The following is a 21,453-nucleotide window of genomic DNA, read 5'->3' on the forward strand; positions in this document are numbered from 1 at the left end:
GATGGGTGTACGAAACAAAGGTTAAGAAAAACCTACCCGAAAAGGTCTTTGTTGCCATTCATATTCTTAATGCTTCCTTCACTGCTGTCTGAAGGTTGGGGGAGGGTAGTGGTGGCAGCGGCTGCTGCAATATCATATCTGGTGGTGTCACAGAACAATGTACATGAGGAAGCAAAAAAAAAAAAAAAAAACCCCTAGAGTTTTTTTTTTTTTGCTTCTGTCTCAGCAACCGCTTTGAAGTTCAACAAGAAATTTTACGTGCAATTTTACGTACGTATTTAATCATCATACTTATTAAACAATATTTAATTATCTTAAGCTATGTTGGTGTTACTGATATTTTAGTGTTTCTACTACTACTTATCATTTCTATAGCACTACTAGACGTACGCAGCACTGTACACTTGAACATGAAGAGAAAGTCCCTGCTCGACAGAGTTTACAATCTATTTAGGACAGACAAACAGAACAAATAAGGGATAAGGACAAAGAGTAGCAAGATTCCGTGCACAATCCTAAAGAGTAGCAAGATTCCGGAATATCATAGTAGCAAGATTCTGTGCAGAATCCCCAAAAGTAGCAAGATTCTGGAATCCCAAGACTACTACTACTTATCATTTCTATAGTGCTACTAGATGTACGCAGCGCTGTACACTTGAACATGAAGAGACAGCCCCTGCTCCACAGAGCTTACAATCTAATTACCTAGCAATTGGTGCATGTTAAAAATATTTGAGTAAAAATGCCATTCAAACGATACAATTAACAGTGTGTCAGGATTTCACAGTCATGTGAATGCTCAAAGTGTCCACCCCCAGGCCTTCAGTAGCTTTGGGAAGTTCTTAACAGCCTTGTTGATCAGTCCTTGCTATCCTAGATCATCATCTGCAGTGCTTCTTTCAGTTTGGCAATTGTGTGCAGCTTTTGGTGGGTCTTGTGATAGGTCTCCAGCATTGCTGCCCAGACAAAAGTGTATGTCACTGTGATGTCATGAACAGTAAGCCGGTCCCCCCTTTATTTTGTTTTTCTCCAAATAATGGTAGTTTTACAGTGCAACCGTTTTTGAAAGTGTGAATATTGCTGGGTGGTCACGCTAAAAAGTCTGTAACTTTACCACGTTTAAAGGTATCTCATTCCACTCGGCACATAAATGTAGATTGTAACAGCAATTCTCCGAGGACAAGCAGGCTGCTTGTTCTCACTGATGGGTGACGTCCACGGCAGCCCCTCCAATCGGAATCTTCACTAGCAAAGTCCTTTGCTAGCCCTCGCGCACACCGCGCATGCGCGGCCGTCTTCCCGCCCGAAACCGGCTCGAGCCGGCCAGTCTTCTTTCGTCCGCACTCGGTACGGTCGTGTTTTCGCCGTGTCGAGCCCCGGAAAGTCGACCTCGCGCGTCCTTTTTCGACGTGTTTTCTTCGGAAAATCCAAACTGCTTGGGAAGTGCTCCGGAAGCCCTCTCGGGTTTCGTTTGCCCCTTCCCGTATTTTTCAGATTTTGCCCCGGTAAGTTTTCTTTCGTCGTCGGGGTAGGCCTCTTTTCGGCCTCGGTCGAGATTTTTTCTCCCTTAAAGTTTTGGTGCTCACTTTCGTCATTTCGGATTTTGATTTCGCCGGCGTGATTTTTCCGCCCATGACATCGAAGCCTTCCAGCGGCTTCAAGAAGTGCACCCAGTGCACCCGGGTAATCTCGCTCACTGATAGGCACTCGTCGTGTCTTCAGTGTCTGGGGGCCGAGCACCGTCCTCAGAACTGTAGTCTGTGTTCCCTGTTACAAAGGCGGACTCAGGTAGCGAGATTGGCCCAGTGGAACGTTTTGTTCTCGGGCTCTTCGTCGGCATCGACACCAAGGTCATCGAGTGCATCGACGTCGTCAGCGTCCAGACCTTCATCCTCGGCCGCCAGTGCATCGAGTGCATCGAGGCATCGGCCCTCTGCATCGGCGCCGAGACATCGGATAGCTGCATCGACGTCGGTGGTACCGGGACCTCGTCTGCTGATGTCGTCGGACGGTGGTGCATCGTCAGGAGTGCAGGTGAGGGCTGTCCATTCCCCTGCTGGTGGCGGTGAGCCTTCGGGTGGGTCTCCCCCTACCCTGAGGGCTCCTGCGGTACAGCCCCCCCGAGATCGACCTCCTTCGACCTCGGCCCCGAGGAAGCGACGGCTGGATTCTACGTCCTCCTCGTCAGTGCCGGGGAGCTCCGGTGACATGCTTCGGAAGAAGTCGAAGAAGCATCGACACCGGTCTCCTCCCCGCGTCGGCACCGAGAGCTCTGGGTCGCCGAGGGAGTCGGCACCCAGCAGGCATCGGCACCGAGAGGACCGCTCACCCTCTGTTCAGGAGGTGTCGATGCGCTCCACTCTGGACAGCCCGGAACAGCCTCCACGCCCGGAACAGGTTCTGACGTCGACGCCTGCATCGACCTCCATGCCTTTCTCTGCAGCCGCTCTGAACGAGAGCCTCCGGGCCGTTCTCCCAGAGATTCTGGGAGAGCTGTTGCGCCCTACCCCTCCGGTACCGGCGGTGCTTGCGCCTCCGGTACTGTCGAGCGTGGCGCCGGCTGGCCCATCACCCGGGGTGAGGTCCTCGACGTCGGTACCTCGTGCGGTGCCGACTGCGGCCACCTCCCAGGAAGGCTCCCCGACTACGTCGGCGGAGGGAGCTTCGCCGATGCGGGCGAGGGAGTCTACCTCTCGACGCCCCCATCGTGGACATGGCTCCACTGAGTCGAGCCGGGCGAGGTTGCAGACACAGGTTCGTGAACTTGTGTCTGACACCGAGGGTGAGGCCTCGTGGGAGGAAGAGGAAGACCCCAGATATTTCTCGGACGAGGAGTCTGAGGGTCTTCCTTCTGATCCCACTCCCTCTCCTGAAAGACAGCTTTCTCCTCCTGAGAGTCTGTCTTTCGCTTCCTTTGTCCGGGAGATGTCTACGGCCATCCCCTTCCCGGTGGTTGTGGAGGACGAGCCCAGGGCTGAAATGTTTGAGCTCCTGGACTATCCTTCTCCACCTAAGGAAGCGTCCACTGTTCCCTTGCACCATGTCCTGAAAAAGACATTGCTTGCGAACTGGACCAAGCCATTAAGTAATCCCCACATTCCCAAGAAGATCGAGTCCCAGTACCGGATCCATGGGGACCCAGAGCTGATGCGCACTCAGTTGCCTCAAGACTCTGGAGTTGTGGATCTGGCCCTAAAGAAGGCTAAGAGTTCTAGGGAGCATGCTTCGGCGCCCCCGGGCAAGACTCTAGAACCTTAGACTCCTTTGGGAGGAAGGCCTACCATTCCTCTATGCTCGTGGCCAAAATCCAGTCTTACCAGCTCTACACGAGCATACACATGCGGAACAATGTGCGGCAGTTGGCGGGCTTGGTTGATGCGCTCCCCCCTGAGCAAGCCAAGCCTTTTCAGGAGGTGGTCAGGCAGCTGAAGGCGTGCAGAAAATTCCTGGCCAGAGGGGTGTATGACACCTTTGATGTTGCGTCCAGGGCCGCTGCTCAAGGTGTGGTGATGCGCAGGCTCTCATGGCTGCGTGCCTCCGACCTGGAGAATAGACTCCAGCAGCAGATTGCGGACTCGCCTTGCCGTGCGGACAGTATTTTTGGAGAGAAGGTCGAGCAGGTGGTAGAGCATCTCCACCAGCGGGACACCGCATTCGACAAGTTCTCCCGCCGGCAGCCTTCAGCCTCTACCTCTACAGGTAGAAGATTTTTTGGGGGAAGGAGGACTGTTCCCTACTCTTCTGGCAAGCGTAGGTACAATCCCCCTTCTCGACAGCCTGCGGCCCAGGCTAAGCCCCAGCGCGCTCGCTCTCGTCAGCAGCGTGCGACTCAGCAAGGCCCCGCGGCTCCCCAGCAAAAGCAAGGGGCGAACTTTTGACTGGATCCAGCAGAGCATAGCCGACATCCAAGTGTCAGTGCCGGGCGACCTGCCGGTCGGGGGGAGGTTGAAAGCTTTTCACCAAAGGTGGCCTCTCATAACCTCCGACACATCCCGATACTGCCAGCTCACAGACAGTATCTGCGATTTCAGCTGGGCACACGTCACTTCCAGTACTGTGTGCTACCCTTTGGGCTCGCCTCTGCGCCCAGGGTGTTCACAAAGTGCCTGGCTGTAGTAGCAGGGGCACTTCGCAGGCTGGGGGTGCACGTGTTCCCATATCTCGACGATTGGCTGGTGAAGAACACGTCCGAGGCAGGAGCCCTGCAGTCCGTGCAGATGACTATTCGCCTCCTGGAGCTACTGGGGTTTGTGATAAATTACCCAAAGTCCCATCTTCTCCCAGCACAGAGACTCGAATTCATAGGAGCTCTGTTGGATTCTCGGACGGCTCGCGCCTATCTCCCAGAGACGAGAGCCAACAACTTGTTGTCCCTCGTCTCGCGGGTGCGAGCGTCCCAGCAGATCACAGCTCGGCAGATGTTGAGATTGCTAGGCCACATGGCCTCCACAGTTCATGTGACTCCCATGGCCCGCCTTCATATGAGATCTGCTCAATGGACCCTAGCTTCTCAGTGGTTTCAGGCTGCTGGGGATCTAGAAGACGTGATCCACCTGTCCACGAGTTTTCTCGAATCCCTGTATTGGTGGACGATTTGGTCCAATTTGACTCTGGGACGCCCTTTCCAAATTCCTCAGCCACAAAAAGTGCTGACCACGGATGCGTCTCTCCTGGGATGGGGAGCTCATGTCGATGGGCTTCACACCCAAGGAAGCTGGTCCCTCCAGGAACGCGGTCTACAGATCAATCTCCTGGAGTTGCGAGCGATCTGGAACGCTCTGAAGGCTTTCAGAGATCGGCTGTCCCACCAAATTATCCAAATTCAGACAGACAACCAGGTTGCCATGTACTATGTCAACAAGCAGGGGGGCACCGGATCTCGCCCCCTGTGTCAGGAAGCCGTCAGCATGTGGCTCTGGGCTCGCCGTCTCGGCATGGTGCTCCAAGCCACATATCTGGCAGGCGTAAACAACAGTCTGGCCGACAGACTGAGCAGGATTATGCAACCTCACGAATGGTCGCTCAACTCCCGAGTGGTGCGCCAGATCTTCCAAGCGTGGGGCACCCCCTTGGTGGATCTCTTCGCATCTCGAGCGAACCACAAAGTCCCTCAGTTCTGTTCCAGGCTTCAGGCCCCCGGCAGACTGGCATCGGATGCCTTCCTCCTGGATTGGGGGGAGGGCCTGCTGTATGCTTATCCTCCCATTCCTCTGGTGGGGAAGACTTTGTTGAAACTCAAGCAAGACCGAGGCACCATGATTCTGATTGCTCCTTTTTGGCCGCGTCAGATCTGGTTCCCTCTTCTTCTGGAGTTATCCTCCGAAGAACCGTGGAGATTGGAGTGTTTTCCGACCCTCATCACGCAGGACGAAGGGGCTCTTCTGCATCCCAGCCTCCGGTCCCTGGCTCTCACGGCCTGGATGTTGAGAGCGTAGACTTTGCCTCTTTGGGCCTGTCAGAGGGTGTCTCCCGTATCTTGCTTGCTTCCAGGAAAGATTCCACTAAGAGGAGTTACTTCTTTCTATGGAGGAGGTTTGCCGTCTGGTGTGACAGCAAGGCCCTAGCTCCTCACTCTTGTCCTACACAGACCCTGCTTGAATACCTTCTGCACTTGTCTGAGTCTGGTCTCAAGACCAACTCTGTAAGGGTTCACCTTAGCGCAATCAGTGCATACCATTACCATGTGGAAGGTAAGCCGATCTCAGGACAGCCTTTAGTTGTTCGCTTCATGAGAGGTTTGCTTTTGTCAAAGCCCCCTGTCAAGCCTCCTACAGTGTCATGGGATCTCAATGTCGTTCTCACCCAGCTGATGAAACCTCCTTTTGAGCCACTGAATTCCTGCCATCTGAAGTACTTGACCTGGAAGGTCATTTTCTTGGTGGCAGTTACTTCAGCTCGTAGAGTCAGTGAGCTTCAGGCCCTGGTAGCCCAGGCCCCTTACACCAAATTTCATCATAACAGAGTAGTCCTCCGCACTCACCCTAAGTTCTTGCCAAAGGTCGTGTCGGAGTTCCATCTGAACCAGTCAATTGTCTTGCCAACATTCTTTCCCCGTCCTCATTCCTGCCCTGCTGAACGTCAGCTGCACACATTGGACTGCAAGAGAGCATTGGCCTTCTATCTGGAGCGGACACAGCCCCACAGACAGTCCGCCCAATTGTTTGTTTCTTTTGATCCCAATAGGAGGGGAGTGGCTGTAGGGAAACGCACCATATCCAATTGGCTAGCAGATTGCATTTCCTTCACTTACGCCCAGGCGGGGCTGGCTCTTGAGGGTCATGTCACGGCTCATAATGTTAGAGCCATGGCTGCGTCGGTAGCCCACTTGAAGTCAGCCTCCATTGAAGAAATTTGCAAAGCTGCGACGTGGTCATCTGTCCACACATTCACATCTCATTACTGCCTGCAGCAGGATACCCGACGCGACAGTCGGTTCGGGCAGTCAGTTCTTCAGAACCTGTTTGGGCTTTAGGATCCAACTCCACCCCCGAGGGCCCTGTTTGTTCTGTTCCAGGCTGCACTCTCAGTTAGTTGGTAAATTTTTTAGGTCAATCTCAGTTATGTCCTCGCCGTTGCGAGGCCCAATTGACCATGGTTGTTGTTTTGAGTGAGCCTGGGGGCTAGGGATACCCCATCAGTGAGAACAAGCAGCCTGCTTGTCCTCGGAGAAAGCGAATGCTACATACCTGTAGAAGGTATTCTCCGAGGACAGCAGGCTGATTGTTCTCACAAACCCGCCCGCCTCCCCTTTGGAGTTGAGTCTTCCTTGTTTCTCTTTTGCTACATACGAGACTGGCCGGCTCGAGCCGGTTTCGGGCGGGAAGACGGCCGCGCGAGGGCTAGCAAAGGACTTTGCTAGTGAAGATTCCGATTGGAGGGGCTGCCGTGGACGTCACCCATCAGTGAGAACAATCAGCCTGCTGTCCTTGGAGAATACCTTCTACAGGTATGTAGCATTCGCTATAAAGCTGTACAATTTCACGTTGAAATTCCAAGTACTTGCTGAGAAAACAGCAAAAAACTAGGGGTTACTTTTTTTTTTTTGCCTCACCCTGTATGTGTAAAGGGGAGTCCTGTACACCCCGCAGTGTGTGTGTGGCATCCTGGCCTTTTCTAGAATTAAGTGATTCCTTCATCCCACGAAGAAGAAACAGGCAAACGAGAGGCCTGATCTGCACAGCTTAAAGTGGCATTTACAAAATATGAGACCATCAAATTAATTCTATTTTTGGCATTTGTAAAATTGCCTCAGTGCTGCTTTAAGACCTTCAAGGTTTCCTCCTGCTGTAATTTTATTTTGTAACTTTCATTTTACAGTTTGGAAATTCTTCAGACATGGAACTAGCCTTCAATGGAAGGAGAAAGAAACCCATCTAACAAACCATTTTTTAAATGCAATTATTTTAATGATTTTTAATCTGTCTCTGAATTGTTTCTGTATTCATAGTTTTTAAGAAATAGATCATTAGGTAATGGTATAACTGTAAAATATAGTCTGCTGTACAACTGTCCTCTTTAGTGAATGTTAACATGTGCTTTTATGGATTTAACTCTTTGATCTGCATTGCATTGGCATAAAATACTTTTCTTTTCATAACTGGATTTCAGGATTCCGTCTATCCTTCACCAAAGTGAAAATGGTGAATACCCCTTGCCAAATCTCGCCCCCAGGCACCAAGAGCTTATTCCTACTCCCCTTGGGCCTGTAAGTATCACAGCTGTAAATAATGCCAAACTGATGCTTTACAGTGTAAGTTATGAAGCCATGGCAAGATTTGAATAACACAATGTGTCTGGTATATTTATTTTAGTTTATAAGAAAATATGATACCCTCGCTGAGATAATATTTAACCATCTCTCTGACCTCATGTGCAACTTTCTCTAAATCAGTCACCTACTTTTTAACTCTTTTTACTCCCTTAACTATCTATATGTTCCATCTTTGCTTTACCCTTCACTATCAATTAAAATGTTCTATTACGTATTGTGTTTGCATTGTAAGTACTATACTATGCCATACTTTGTATTGTTTGAATATTTTGACTGCTATAATTGCCTATTGCTCATGTTTGATCTATTCTTACTGTACACCACCTTGAGTGAATTCCTTCAAAAAGGCAGTAAATAAATCCTAATAAATAAATAAAATAAATACTGGGTCATAACAAAGATTTATCAAGTCCAGTATCCTGACAGTGGCCAATATAGATCATACATGAGCCAGACACATCATTTTATTGAAGGGTAGATCTGTTCCTTGATGCTTACTCCCAAGTTATAAATTCCTAGCACCCACCTGGGGCTAACCCTGCGGCCACCTGGAGGGTCTGTCCCCAGCACTGCTCAGTTCTGCCCCCAGCACTGCTCAGGTCTGCCTGCACCTGCCACTTGTGCTCGATACTAGCACCCTCCTCCTCCCCTCTGGGTGAGTCTCCCACTCTCAAGTTATTCCCTGGTGATTTCTAGGTTACTGGGGCCACACTCTTAGGGGTTCCACAGTTCCTAGAAAACACCCACAGACCTAAACCACAAACCACTAGGATTCTTAGTCAGTCCAGGACAACAGAGCTAATAATCTTTATTGTCACAAAATTAGAACAGTGAACCATATAAAGCAGATGGAAAAGTAACAGACAATAACAGGTAACTGAATACAGGTTAATATTAAAACTGTCTAAACACTTTGCCACTACCTGGGTAGTTCTTGGGAAGCTTCAGGAAATGAACTGCTCACAAGCCTTGAACAGGGTCTTAGGACAGAGCTGTTTACCTCTGTGCTCCCATACTGAGACTAAAGATGACCTCACAGCTTAGGCAGGAAAAACTGTCACTTCTGTAACAGCTTTACAAAAAAAAAAAAAAAAGACAGTCACCATTTGCTGGCCAAACAAGGGAAATGCTCTAGAGAACTAATATGTCATACATTCACATAATAATAAGTTACAGACATAAATCTCCTCTTTCATCACAAGTGGTTTTCTCAAATCTATAATGGCTATTGATTTGTGAACTTTTCCTCTAGGAAAGATGCCTAAACCCTTTATAAACCCACCTATATTAACTGCATTGATCACATTCACCAGTAGTAAATTCCACAGCATAATTGTATGTTGAGTGAAAAAATATTTTCTCTAATTTTTTTTGCTTTAAATGTGCCACTTATTATTTTCATGGACACTACATCTCCCTGGAGAGCTATTCTGGATATGAGCGGATACTGCATCAGCTGGATGGTAATTCCGAGCTCCTGCATGGGTTTCCTGTTCTCATGGCACCACAGGGCCTGTCAAAGTGAGAAGACAGACAGGTCCCATACTGAATTTTAATTTCAAACTTGATGCCGCTGGCATGGAGAGCAAAGGGCAGGTCAAGATGGAGGCATAGCAATAACACTTCAGCCCCCAGCAAAGTGTGGCACTGGAGGCAGTTGCCTACTAAGTCCCTCTAGGGATTAGGTTTTTGTGAGCAACAGTTTTAATTATGTGCCCAAAATGTTTTGGTTACATTTTCCTGTGTACTGGGACATATTTTCCCTGGGGTTGTCAGTGATGCCACTTTAGCGTCCCCAGCTGGATCTGCCAGTGGGCCATTAAGCCAGTCCAAATAAGACACGTTAATGTTATTTTTTCTTGTCAGACCATGAACTGCTATAGGTGTTCCAGCCTGTGTTTCAGGTAATTGTTAATTTTGCAAAATAAACTAGCCTTTGTATGAGGAAATATGTATTGGTCCTTTTAATTTTTTATTTTGTTGTTATAATCTTCCTTTGCATTCTTCCTTTGCATTGTAAATGGCTTTGTCTGGTGGGCACTGTGAGGACTTCTGCAATCTCTCATGCACTGTGTGTAAAAATATTCTCTCTCTCTCTCTCTCTCTCTCTCTCTCTCGTGACAGATAAAACCCTGGTCTGAGTTGTCATGGCCCATCAGGGGTTATTTCTGTCTAACTATCTCCTCGCTTGTGGTTGTGTTGGGACTTACCATCATGAATATGACTACCCAGCAGGGGGAAGATTTCTCTATCTCCCTCATTCAGCTAATTGGTATTGGTGAGTAATCTAGTTTCCCCCATTTGTCCCTTTACTTCATTTTTGGTAGCAGTCTGTGCCAGGGGCGTAGCCAGACTTCAACGGTAGGGGGTCCCAGAGCCGAGGTGAGGGGGCACATTTTAGCACCCCCCCCCCCATTGCCGACACCTCCCCTCCCCCCACCCGCCATTACCGACACCTCCAACAACTTTGACCCCCCCCCCCCCCACCGATGACCCTCTCGACCCCCCGCCATCGCCTACCTTTGCTGACGGGGGACCCCAACCCCTGCCAGCCGAAGTCTTCTTCCTTCGTTTGGTTTCTTCTGACTGAGTCGGACGTCCTGCACGTTGTACGTGCAGGACGTCAGACTCACAGAAACAGAACGAAGCCCTGCAGATTGCAAGGCTTCGTTCTGTTTCTGTGAATCTGACGTCCGACTCAGTCAGAAGAAACCAAACGAAGGAAGAAGACTTCGGCTGGCGGGGGTTGGGGTCCCCCACCAGCAAAGGTAGCAGGCGGCAGGTTGGCGGCGGGGGGGCGGGGGGTTGAGAGGGTCGCCAGCAGGGGGGTCCAGGCCCCCGTGGCCCCATAGCAGCTACGCCCCTAGTCTGTGCCACTTCATCCCACAGCAGCAGAATGGTATCATTTAACTCTCTCTTAGTCAGTGTATTTGGTATTACCATTTGCAGTGCCTCTTGCACAAATTGTATGGTGAAGCATTTTATGCAGCTAGTGGGGCACATTTTGAATGGTTAAGGTTTTGCATTGTACACTACACCTGTGGAAATTAATAGTTTAATTTAAAAATCATTTTCTTTTTAGTTAGTATTGGTAACTGTATTAGTGAGTTCAGATGGAAGGCTCAGGCCTACAAATACAGTTCCAAAACCAGGACACCAGGACTGGCCTGAAATCTAATGCAGCAACTTGGAATGCTTCACATGTGTCTCCAGGTTTCCTGAGTTTTGATCCCCCTGGAAAAGCTGTTGCACGAGCACTCTGAGAGTTATTGCAGTTCTTAGTTCTCATTGAAAACTAGTGTGAGAGTAGAATCCTCACCCTCTAGTTTGCATAATATTTGCATAACTTACTGGGCTTTGATTTGAAGTGGTTCATGGCCTTCATGTATTCTGTTAAAGGTTTGAGAGGCCAGGACAGTTGGAAAGGTCAGAGGAGAATGTGGCCTTCACCTCTCGACAGATAAGGTGTAAGAACCATTAACCATGAGTCCTACGTGCCCACGGACATAGGGCTCGTGATTAATGGTTTTTCCTCCTAGGTTTTGGGTTTTTTTTTTACATTAACCGGTGAGCACCGGGTCCTTTTGAAAATGGACCAATGATAAGATTAGCTCCAATAATAGTGTGACCGCTCATTTAAACACTGAGCAAAGGGTGATCTCTTCGAGACCAGTCAAGCTTGGAAGCATTGAGGTCCAATTGGATAAAAGTAGTAATTCAGACATCTGTTGGGATAGCAATATTCAAGTACCAACTAGGAAATAGAATAAGGAATTAGATTAAAACCAGTGGTTCCCATAATTTAGATTGTGTTAAGTAGTATACTGTGCCATACTTTGTATTGTTATTTGAATATTTTTACTGCTGTAATTGCCTGTTGCTCATGTTTGATCTATTCTTACTGTACACCGCCTTGAGTGAATTCCTTCAAGAAGGCAGTAAATAAATCCTAATAAATAAAAAAATGACACTGGGCTAGTCTTACTAAAGTGTGCTACCAGGTTAGTGCATGCTACTGCTGTTAACACATTGTAGTGGTAAAAGGTCCAATTGCATAGAATGGGAGCTGCAGTATATTATGTGCATTAATGCATGTTGGTGCACAGTAATGCACTTTAGAAAATCTAGTGCATTGTAAATAAAGGGGGACAACAGAAATTGAGAACAATGATCTTCCTAACTGATAGGATCATACTTCCATTAAAATGACTGCATTACCTGGCATCGGGTCACGGGGATAATGGTTGGCATTGGGTCACTGAAACAGAAGCTACATTGGCCAGCACTGGGGGTAGCTCGCTGCATATGGCATTTCTGCTTACGTGCTCTGCTTCTTATTCTCTGCAGTGTTTTGCATGTACTATGTGACGCGAGCGATTCTGCAGGAGAACCGTCAGGAACTCATCATCTTTCTGCTTTCTGTCCTGCTGGTGATGGGCCGCGCTATCATTAACTTCATCGTCTTGTCTGATAAGGGAAAAGCCAGCCTCCTGGTCAGTAGCTCTGTAATAGGGAAAACAGCCTACCCATCATGCTAGAGAAAGTATGAATACGTAGCCCTGCTGTCCCTGAACAAATTTCTTCACCAGATGCCCTTTAAGAAATGTTGACTTGAAGGTTTTGCGTGTGTGTGTGTGAGTGAGTTAGTTGGAGGCAGGACAGAGCATGTTTTGTAGGTGGGTTTTAAGCTTTGAACACAAGGCATAGAGGGCAGAATTCAGTAAGTGGTGCCCATCGTTAGGTGCCCTTGATAGAAAACTATCTTAGCACTCATTTTGCACCTAAATTTAAGCACCAGCATTTACACATGCCAAAACCTGGCGTAGAGGCTGGCGCCCAATGTATGGTAACTGGGCACGCAGTTGATAGGCACAATGTTATAGAATAGTAATTTTGGGAATGCCCATACCCTTCCCATGGCCACACCCCATAAGGAGTTGTGCGCTATGAAATTTGGGTGCATGTTATAGGGTGCAGTGCAGATATGTGAGTAAATCCTACTTAATGCCAATCAATACCAATAATTGATATCAGCTGATTAAGTAATCAGTTGAGGTGTGGATACCGTGTGCCCAGTTGTGGGTGACCTATATTGTTGCCTAGTTATGTACGATATCTGTGTATGTTATGTATATTTCTACTCTTCTCCTGTGCATATTTGATTGTAATCTGCCAATGATAGTAGATTGTGCGGAATATACATTTTTGAATAAAATAAAAGAAATATAGAGTCCAGTGGAGAGTTCCGACTGAAAAACCCAGCTCATAAGGCACCAAAGTGTCTTTATAGTCGGTGAGTGGTACAACAATTCCATCCTTTAAAAACAGTGTCTCTGGCTGTCTGACAAGAGATAAAAGGTAAGACTCGTGTCTTGATGTTGGTTGACCCCCCTCCCCCCCCCCCCATATCTTTACATCTGCATCTTATAGCGCTATTTTATAAAGGCAAAGTATACACCTGTTTGCTTTTATAAAATTACCACAGGACAGTGATTCCCAAACCTGGTCCTGGAGGCACCCCAGCCAGTCAGGTTTTCAGGATATCCACAATGAATATCCATGAGACAGGTTTGCATGCACTGCCTCCACTGCATGCAGATCCCGCTCATGAATATTCATGATGGATATCCTGAAAACCTGGCTGGCTGGGGTTCCTCCAGGACCAGGTTTGGGAACCGCTGCCCTAGGAAAAGTAAGTGCACGAAGCAGATGTAATTGTGTGCGTATGTGCCAATAGGAATAGGTGCATAAGAGCATAGTTTACAAAATGTACACAAGTGTTGATCCTACCTTACGTTCCGCCTATTCTCTGCAACAGAGAATGCTGACACAAAGGACTAAATTCGGTAAATGGTGCTGAAAAAAAATCTGCACGGAGCACTGTTCTATCAATAGCGCCTAAGTACCTGAATATATGTAAACCGCTTTAAATGTAGTTGCAAAAACCTCAGAAAGGCGGTATACCAAGTCCCATTTCCCTTTCCCCTTTGAGTTGTGTGCCGTTTACAGAATAATGGTTAGGTGCAGATCCCATTGTTCATTATTCACCGAGGACAAGCAGGCCGGTTGTATTCTCATATGTGGGTGACGTCATCCGACGGAGCCCAGTACAGATACTGCCTAGCATATATTAGTTAAAGAAAGTTCTAGCAGCATCCCACTGTGCATGTGCGAGTGCCATCGTGCCCAAAGCGCGAGCACAGATCCGTTTTTTCTTTTCCATGGAGTTAGGTGGATGCGTCTTTGCACTCAGCGTGTGCTTTCCTCAAGTTTTCAAATGCCTTCCTGTGCAGGTTTTTATCCCTTTTCCTCAATATTTTAGTTTCTGTACCTTTCCCTGTTAAATCTTAGTTATTTTCAGTCCTTCAAATTTTTTTCTTTCTTTTTTTTTCACAGCTCTTTAGGCCTTACGTTTTGCCCCTTTTTTCTTTCAAGATTGTTGAGTTTAATTTGACTGTGATTCTTTTCTCAATGTCTAAGAAGACCCCCCCAGTGGCTTCAAGAGGTGAATCCAATGAAAACGATTTCTATGATGGGCCTGTACAATTGATGCATTGGGTGCCTAGGACCACCAGGCTGATTCTTGTTCTCTCTGTTTAAAAATGCAGTTGAGGACACAGAAAGCACGTCTGGTCCAGCAAGAGAAACTTTTTTGGCTTCTCTGAGGCCGGCTCATTGACCTTGGCACCGGAAGCATTGACCTTGACTGCATCAACCACTAGGAGTGTACTAGCATCAAGAAGCTCTCCACCTCCCTCAACATCAGGCGCTGATATCAGGCCCAGGGACCAGTCAGCATCGGAGCTGGCACAGAAGATGTGTATGAGTTCGACGTCATCACCAAGGGATCGTGATGCTAAGTATCGAGGAACTCCAAGAATCATCGGCATCAGTCCTTGTTAAAGCTGGTACCCGAGAAGCGCTGGGACCAAGAGGACCACTCCCCCCTTTTTAGTGGAGGTGCCAGTCTTTGGGCAGCCAGGTTCCCACTTCTGGTTCAACACAGACACTTCTCCAGGCTATCTCTGAACCAGTTCCCCAACCTTTGCTGATGTCTGCCCTAGATGAACATTACCAGTTACCAGTCCATGCTCAGGCAGGAACTGGTGCAGATGTTCCAGCTGCACTCAGGCATTGAGGGCATGTGCACCAGCTGCATCTCAGCACCTTCCTGAGGCCCAGATTCTGCTTGTGGAGCAGTCTTTGATGCTGGTATCTCAACAGGATCGACAGTGACGTTGGCCCGTGCAGTACCGCCATTGACGTCGATCCATGCAGTACCGCCATTGACATCGATCCATGCAGTACCGCCATTGACATCGGGTGAGGGAAGCTGCTCCGGAGTCTGAGGGTAGGTCTTTACCTTGGTGCCCTTCAGGGAGTGGGCAGAGTCCCACTGAGCTGGGGCAGGCACAGACTCACTTAGTCCATCCAGAGTACTTTGAGGAGTCTGATCTGGACCATTCATGGAAGTCAGAGGAAGGACCCACTCTCTATACTTGACTGCTTCATTTACTTTAACTTTAACGCAATACCACTTTATTTCTCATTCCGGAAATTAATTCTCTATACTTGACTGCTTATTTTACTCTGTCACTTATGAACTTTAATGCAATACCACTTTGTATTTCTCATTCCGGAAATGGCAATCGCCATTATGGAATAATGTAAGCCACATTGAGCTTGCAAATAGATGGGAAAATGTGTGATACAAATGCAACAAATAAATAATAAATAAATAAATAAATTACTTCTTAGTGGAGGAGTCCTTTGGTATCCGTTCTGATCCCTTCCCGCTGCAAGAGAAGTGTAAATCCCCACCTCTTACCAGCTTTAAGGAGATGGTGTCTGTTATCCCATTTAAGTTGGAGACCAAAGAGGAGCCCAGGGCTGAGATGCTTTCAGCCTTGGACTATGAATCTCCTCCCAAGGAAGGGGACACAGTTCTGAAGAACTGGGAATCTCCCCTCCCAGTGCAGGTCATACTAAAGAAGGTGGATACGCAAGATCATATCTAGAAGGTTGCCAGATTCAAAAAGGCACAATTGCCTCACGACGCCTTAGTAATCGAGTCCACCCTCAAATGGGCCAGGAGTTCCAGGACTCGTGCCTCGGCTCCCCAAGGTAGGGAGACCAGGAGTCTGGACTCATCTGGGAGAAAGCTTTATCAAGCTTTGATGCTTATTGCCCACATCCAGACCTATCAGCTCTACACAGGCCTTTACTTTGAAGTCTTTGACACGCAGTTCACGTATTCTCATGGACTGTGTCCCTCAGGAAAAGTCTGCAGAGCTCACCAGTTATCCGAGAAGCAGCTAGAGTGCAGGACATACCTGGCCAGGGTCATCTACAACACTTTTTGATATTGCGTCCAGGCTTTCTGCCATGGGTGGGGATGCGTAGACTCTCATGGCTACGTGTCTGTGACCTGGAACTAGCAGTTCAAGAGAGGTTGGCAAAGATATGCCTTGCTGAAGTGACAACACACTGACAACATCCAGTCCCTTTCTCAGCAGCCTCCAGCTGCATCCTCCTTTTCTAGGAAGTTCTTGAGTAGGCCTAGGCGGAGACCCTACTACTTTCAGAGGTGTAGGTTTCCTCCACCTTGCTCTGCCCAGCAGGTCCAACCCCAGCAGTCTCAGCCACACTAGCCACAGACCCAGAAGTCTCAGCCGGCTCCCCTGTCAAAGCAAGGGACAAACATTTGACTTCAGGAGAGCATAGCTGCAGTACAAGTAACTGTCCTGAACGGCCTACCCGTAGTGGGGAGGCTGAAATTTTTTTCCATCAGAGGTGGTCCCTTGTAACCTCCAATTGGTGGGTTCTTCAAATAATCCATTTCGGTTATGCACTTTATTGGCATGAGAAACCACCATATTGCCCACCAAAAGCATCATTCATCAGCTCTCAGCACAAGCAGGTACTTGTAGAGGAAATCTCCATCCTTCTGCAGGCCAATGCAGTCGAATCTGTGCCACCAGGGGAAGAAGGCAAGGGATTCTATTCCAGGTACTTCCTTGTGCCCAAAGACAGTGGAATTTCGTCCCATCCTATATCTAAGGGTCCTGAACAAATTCCTAGTCAAAGAAAAGTTCTGGATAATTTCCCTTGGCACCAGTGGCATTCCTAGGGGGGCTGACACCGATGCGCCCCACCCCCCAGGTGCAGCGCTCCCCACCAGATGCAGCACGACCCCCCCCCCCCCCCGTGAAAGAACCCCCGCCCGGGTGCACGCCGCTGGGGGAGGGGGTGCCGCGCGCGCCTGTCCGTCGTTCGTTCCATGCTCCCTCTGCCCCGGAACAGGAAGTAACCTGTTCCAGGGCAGAGGGAGCATGGAACAAACGACAGACAGGCGTGCGCGGCAGTGGCACCCCCCCAGCGGCGTGCACCTGGGGTGGACTGCCCCCACCGCCCCCCCCCCCCCCCCCCCAGGAACGCCACTGCTTGGCACCCTTCTCCCCATGATTCAGGAAACAGATTGACTATGCTGTCTGGACTTGAAGGATGCTTATATTCACATTTCAATGCATCCCAGTCACAGGAAGTGTCTTGGATTTCGGGTAGGGAGGCACCACTACCAGTATCACGTTCTACCTTTCGGCCTCACGTCAGCTCCCAGGGTGTTTACCAAATGCCTTGCAGTAGTTCCGGCATCGCTATGCAGCTGGGAGTATGTGTTTCCCTACCTGGAAGATTGGCTGGTTAAGAGCACATTGCAGAAGGGGGCGCAGGAGTCCAGGCAGAGAACTGTTCGGGTGCTAGAGCTACTAGGGTTCATTATAAACTACCCCAAGTCCCACCTGCACCTAGTACAACAATTAGAATACATAGAAGCCTTGCTCTCAATACTGTGCAAACTCGGGCCTTTCCTCCCCTTCATGAGAGCAGATGCCTTGAATGCACTCGCCTCACAGGTCTGCAACAGCAAGCAGGTCACAGCTCAACAGATGTTGAGATTATTAGGCTACATAGCCTCCACAGTACATCACAGAATGATATCTTCTTAACTATTATTCTGGAAACAATTGAAGGCCTATTTCTTTAAAAAATTTTCTTTATTGAGGTGTTTTTTATGCAGCTTTTATATCTCTTATTCTATTTGTTGTTTTGAAAAACTTAGGGCCCTGTTTACTAAGCCTTGTTAGCGCAGTCTAACCGTGTAGGTGCCTATAGGGATATTGTAGGTGCATACATGGTTAACGCGCGTTAAAAATGTTAATGCGCCCCTAACGCAGCTTAGTAAACAGGGCCCTTAAACTAATTTGATGTTATCCACTTTGAACCTATATATGAAATTGACAGACTGTAAGCATCATTACCATTACCCTTACCATATATAGTAACATAGTAAATGACGGCAGATAAAGACCTGAACAGTCCATCCAGTCTGCCCAACAAGATAAACTCATTTTACATGGTATGTAATACTTTATATGAATATCCGAGTTTGATTTGTCCCTGCCTTTCTCAGGGCACAGACCGTAAAAGTCTGCCCAGCACTGTTCCTGTACTAAATGTTTTGAAGATAACATCAAAGCCCCTTAAAATTTACGCTCCAGCTCATCCATATCTGTTCAGTCATTATCAGGGCACAGACCGTAGAAGACCGCCCTGCATCGGTTTTACTCTCCAAATACCGGCGTCACCACCCAATCTCCGCTAAGATTCCGTTGATCCATTCCTTCTAAACAGGATTCCTTTGTGCTTCTCACACACATTTGAATTCCATTACCATTTTTATCTCCACCACCTCCCGCAGGAGGGCATTCCACGTATCTACCACCCTTTCTGTGAAAAAATACTTCCTGACATTACTCCTCTGCTCCCCTTCAACCTCAATTCATGTCCTCTAGTTCTACCACCTTCCCATCTCCAGAAAAGGTTCATTTGCGGATTAATACCTTTTAAATATTTGAACGTCTGTATCATGTCGCCTCTGTTTCTCCTTTCCTCCAAGATATACGTGTTCAGGTCAGCAAGTCTCTCCTTGTACGGTTTGCAACACAAATCCCATACCATTTTTGTAGCTTTTCTTTGCATCACTTCCTGTCTTTTTACATCTTTAGCAAGATATGGCCTCCAAAACTGAACACAATACTCCAAGTGGGGCCTCACCAATGACTTGTAGAGGAGCATCAACACCTCCTTTCTTCTGCTGGTTATACCCCTCTCTATGAAACCTAGCATCCTTCTGGCCATGGCTGTCGCCTTGTCACATTGTTTCTTCACCTTCATATCCACTGACACCAACACCCCAAGGTCTCTGCCCTGTGTTGAGCTTACTAATCTCTCCCTTCCTATTTGGTATCTCTCTTTTGGGTTTCTACAACCCAAATGCATCACTCTGCACTTCTTGGCATTAAATTAAATTTTAACTGCCAGACCCTCGACCATTCTTCTAAATTTTGGAGATCCCTTTTCATCGTTTCTACTCCCTCCAGGGTATCCACTCCACTCTATTGGCTATCTTCATGTCATCCGCAAAAAGGCAAACCTTTCCTTCCAACCCTTCAGCAATATCTCTCACAAATATGTTAAATAAAATGGACCCCAGCACCGACCCCTGAGGAACCCCACTGCTCACCATCCTTTCCTCCAAGCGGATTCCATTTACCACTACCCTCTGCCACCTGTCAGTCAACCAGTTTTCTATCCAGTTCACCACTTTCCGTCCTAAATTCAGCCCGTTCAGCTTATTCACATCTAGAGCACGGCCTTCATCCATTTCTTTTATCACCCAGTCAAAGAAGTCAATGAGACTCGTTTGGCAGGATTTTCCTTTGGTAAAGCCATGTTGCTTCGGGTCCTGTAACCCGTTGACTTCTAGAAAGTTAACGATCCTTTCTTTCAGCAGCGACTCCATTATATTTCCTACCACCGACGTGAGATTTACCGGTCTGTAGTTTCCCACTTCTTCCCTGTCTCCACTTTTGTGAAGAGGGACCACTCCCATTACCCTCATGAGATTGCCGCAGGAGGTTGTAGCTGCCATTTTGAAATTGGGAATGGTCTGAGCAGCAGCACCTTGCTCCTGCTCAGACCATTCCCAATTCCAATATAGCGGTCGCAAATTCCTACTGCAAGGGGGGAAGGAGGGCAAAGAGAGTGGTGAGCGACCCAGGATGGGAATGGGATGTGTTTTCTGTCAAGGGGGCTAGGGGGGCAGGGCCAAAGTTTTAGTTCCAGTTCTGGCCAAAACAGAGCCACAGATTTCAGCCGCTGATTCGGTTTTGGCCGAGACTAAAACCGCTGGTTTCGGCCAGCCTCTGTGCCCAATATTCAGAAAAAGCTGAGTGCCTAAATTTAGTTGTATAAATATGAGGCTTTTTTTTTTTTTTTTAGCCAAACATAAGTTTTTTTTTTTTTTTTTTAATTTTTTTATTTATCAGTTTCAATTTTATATTCATGCATTACACAAAAAAATATATGGAAATATGGAAATATACAAATTTGCAATAAACAAAGGTAAATATATCTAATAATTAGTCCCCAATATGGTCCAAGTACAAGGAATTTAACAAAAAAAGAAAAAGAAAAATTAGCAAAACAATGCTAGAAACAGAAGCATACATTTGAAACGCAGCCGATACATAGTTATATCATTCAAGTATTAATGAGATCATTCTTTACTACAAATAAATTTAAGTAACTTAACTGGGTCAAAAAAAAGATAATTTGTAGAATCATATACTATCATACAACGGCAAGGGTATCTAAGCAGAAAAGTACCATTCAAATTAAGAACTCTAGATTTAAGCTGAAGAAATTCTTTCCGTCTTTTCTGGGTGTCCCTGGCCAAATCAGGGAATATTTGAATTTTTGCCCCCAGAAAGTTATCATTGATATGGCGAAAGTATAGTTTAAAAATATTATTTCGATCGAATTCGAGAGCAAACGTTATCAAAAGAGTTGTTCTCTCGGTTATAATATCTAATGAATCTTGAAGAAAATCAGTTAAGTTCATATCTGTAGGACCAATGTCTCTTACATTTCTAACACCCGATATATATTGGGCCCTGGTAACAGGTGGATAATTGTCTGAGGAAATAAGCAAAACTTCCGTTAGATATTTCCTAAACATGTCCAGGGGAGAGATCAATGGAGATTTTGGGAAGCCCAAAAGTCTCAAATTATTCCTGCGTAACTGATTTTCCAAATATTCAGTTTTACGGGACTGGAATGCTTTATCTTTAACAACCTCTGCTGAAAAATTTTTAAAAGTTTGTGCTTCATTTTCCAGTACCTGAACTTTAGTTTCCATAGTCTCGATCCGAATTACTACTTGTTCCTGTGATTGTTTAACCTCCGCCATCTCTCCTCGCATACTAAGCAAATTTTGTTGAAGAGTGAAACTCATCCCTTGAATTGCTTCCCAAATAGAATCAAGGGTTATCACAGCAGGTTTTTTTATTCCTCGAAACATCTCGGCGGTTTCACCCTGCTGTAAAAGCGGGAGGGAAATTAAATCTTGTCCTACCGCTTCTGATATTCTCACAGGGGAAGAAGTGGCAACGGGGCCTCCAACAGATGCAGTCAGGGCCAAACCACTTCCGGGTATGTCTGATTGCCGCTCCACCAATGCCTCTCCTTCATCGCCGGGCCGCGGGGGAGCTGTGCGAAGAGGAGGACTCAGCGTCGCTTCCTCCAAACTATGTTCCCGATCTTGTGGGTTTACCGAAGCG

At 47.4% G+C, this 21,453-nt stretch overlaps 1 protein-coding gene across 3 annotated transcripts in view; it reads left to right on the forward strand.

Moving 5' to 3' along the window:
* Window positions 1-21,453, forward strand: part of LOC115456597 — a 49,805-nt gene that overhangs the window by 11,864 nt on the left and 16,488 nt on the right. For all 3 annotated transcript variants that reach the window (XM_030185794.1, XM_030185793.1, XM_030185795.1), the window contains exons 2-4: window positions 7,609-7,705; window positions 9,896-10,049; window positions 12,119-12,264. In XM_030185794.1, coding sequence (XP_030041654.1) covers window positions 7,609-7,705; window positions 9,896-10,049; window positions 12,119-12,264 — 397 coding nt within the window. The remainder of the gene's footprint in view (window positions 1-7,608; window positions 7,706-9,895; window positions 10,050-12,118; window positions 12,265-21,453) is intronic.

Source organism: Microcaecilia unicolor, chromosome 13 (genome assembly GCF_901765095.1).
Source record: "Microcaecilia unicolor chromosome 13, aMicUni1.1, whole genome shotgun sequence".
In the NCBI taxonomy this organism is placed as follows: domain Eukaryota; kingdom Metazoa; phylum Chordata; class Amphibia; order Gymnophiona; family Siphonopidae; genus Microcaecilia; species Microcaecilia unicolor.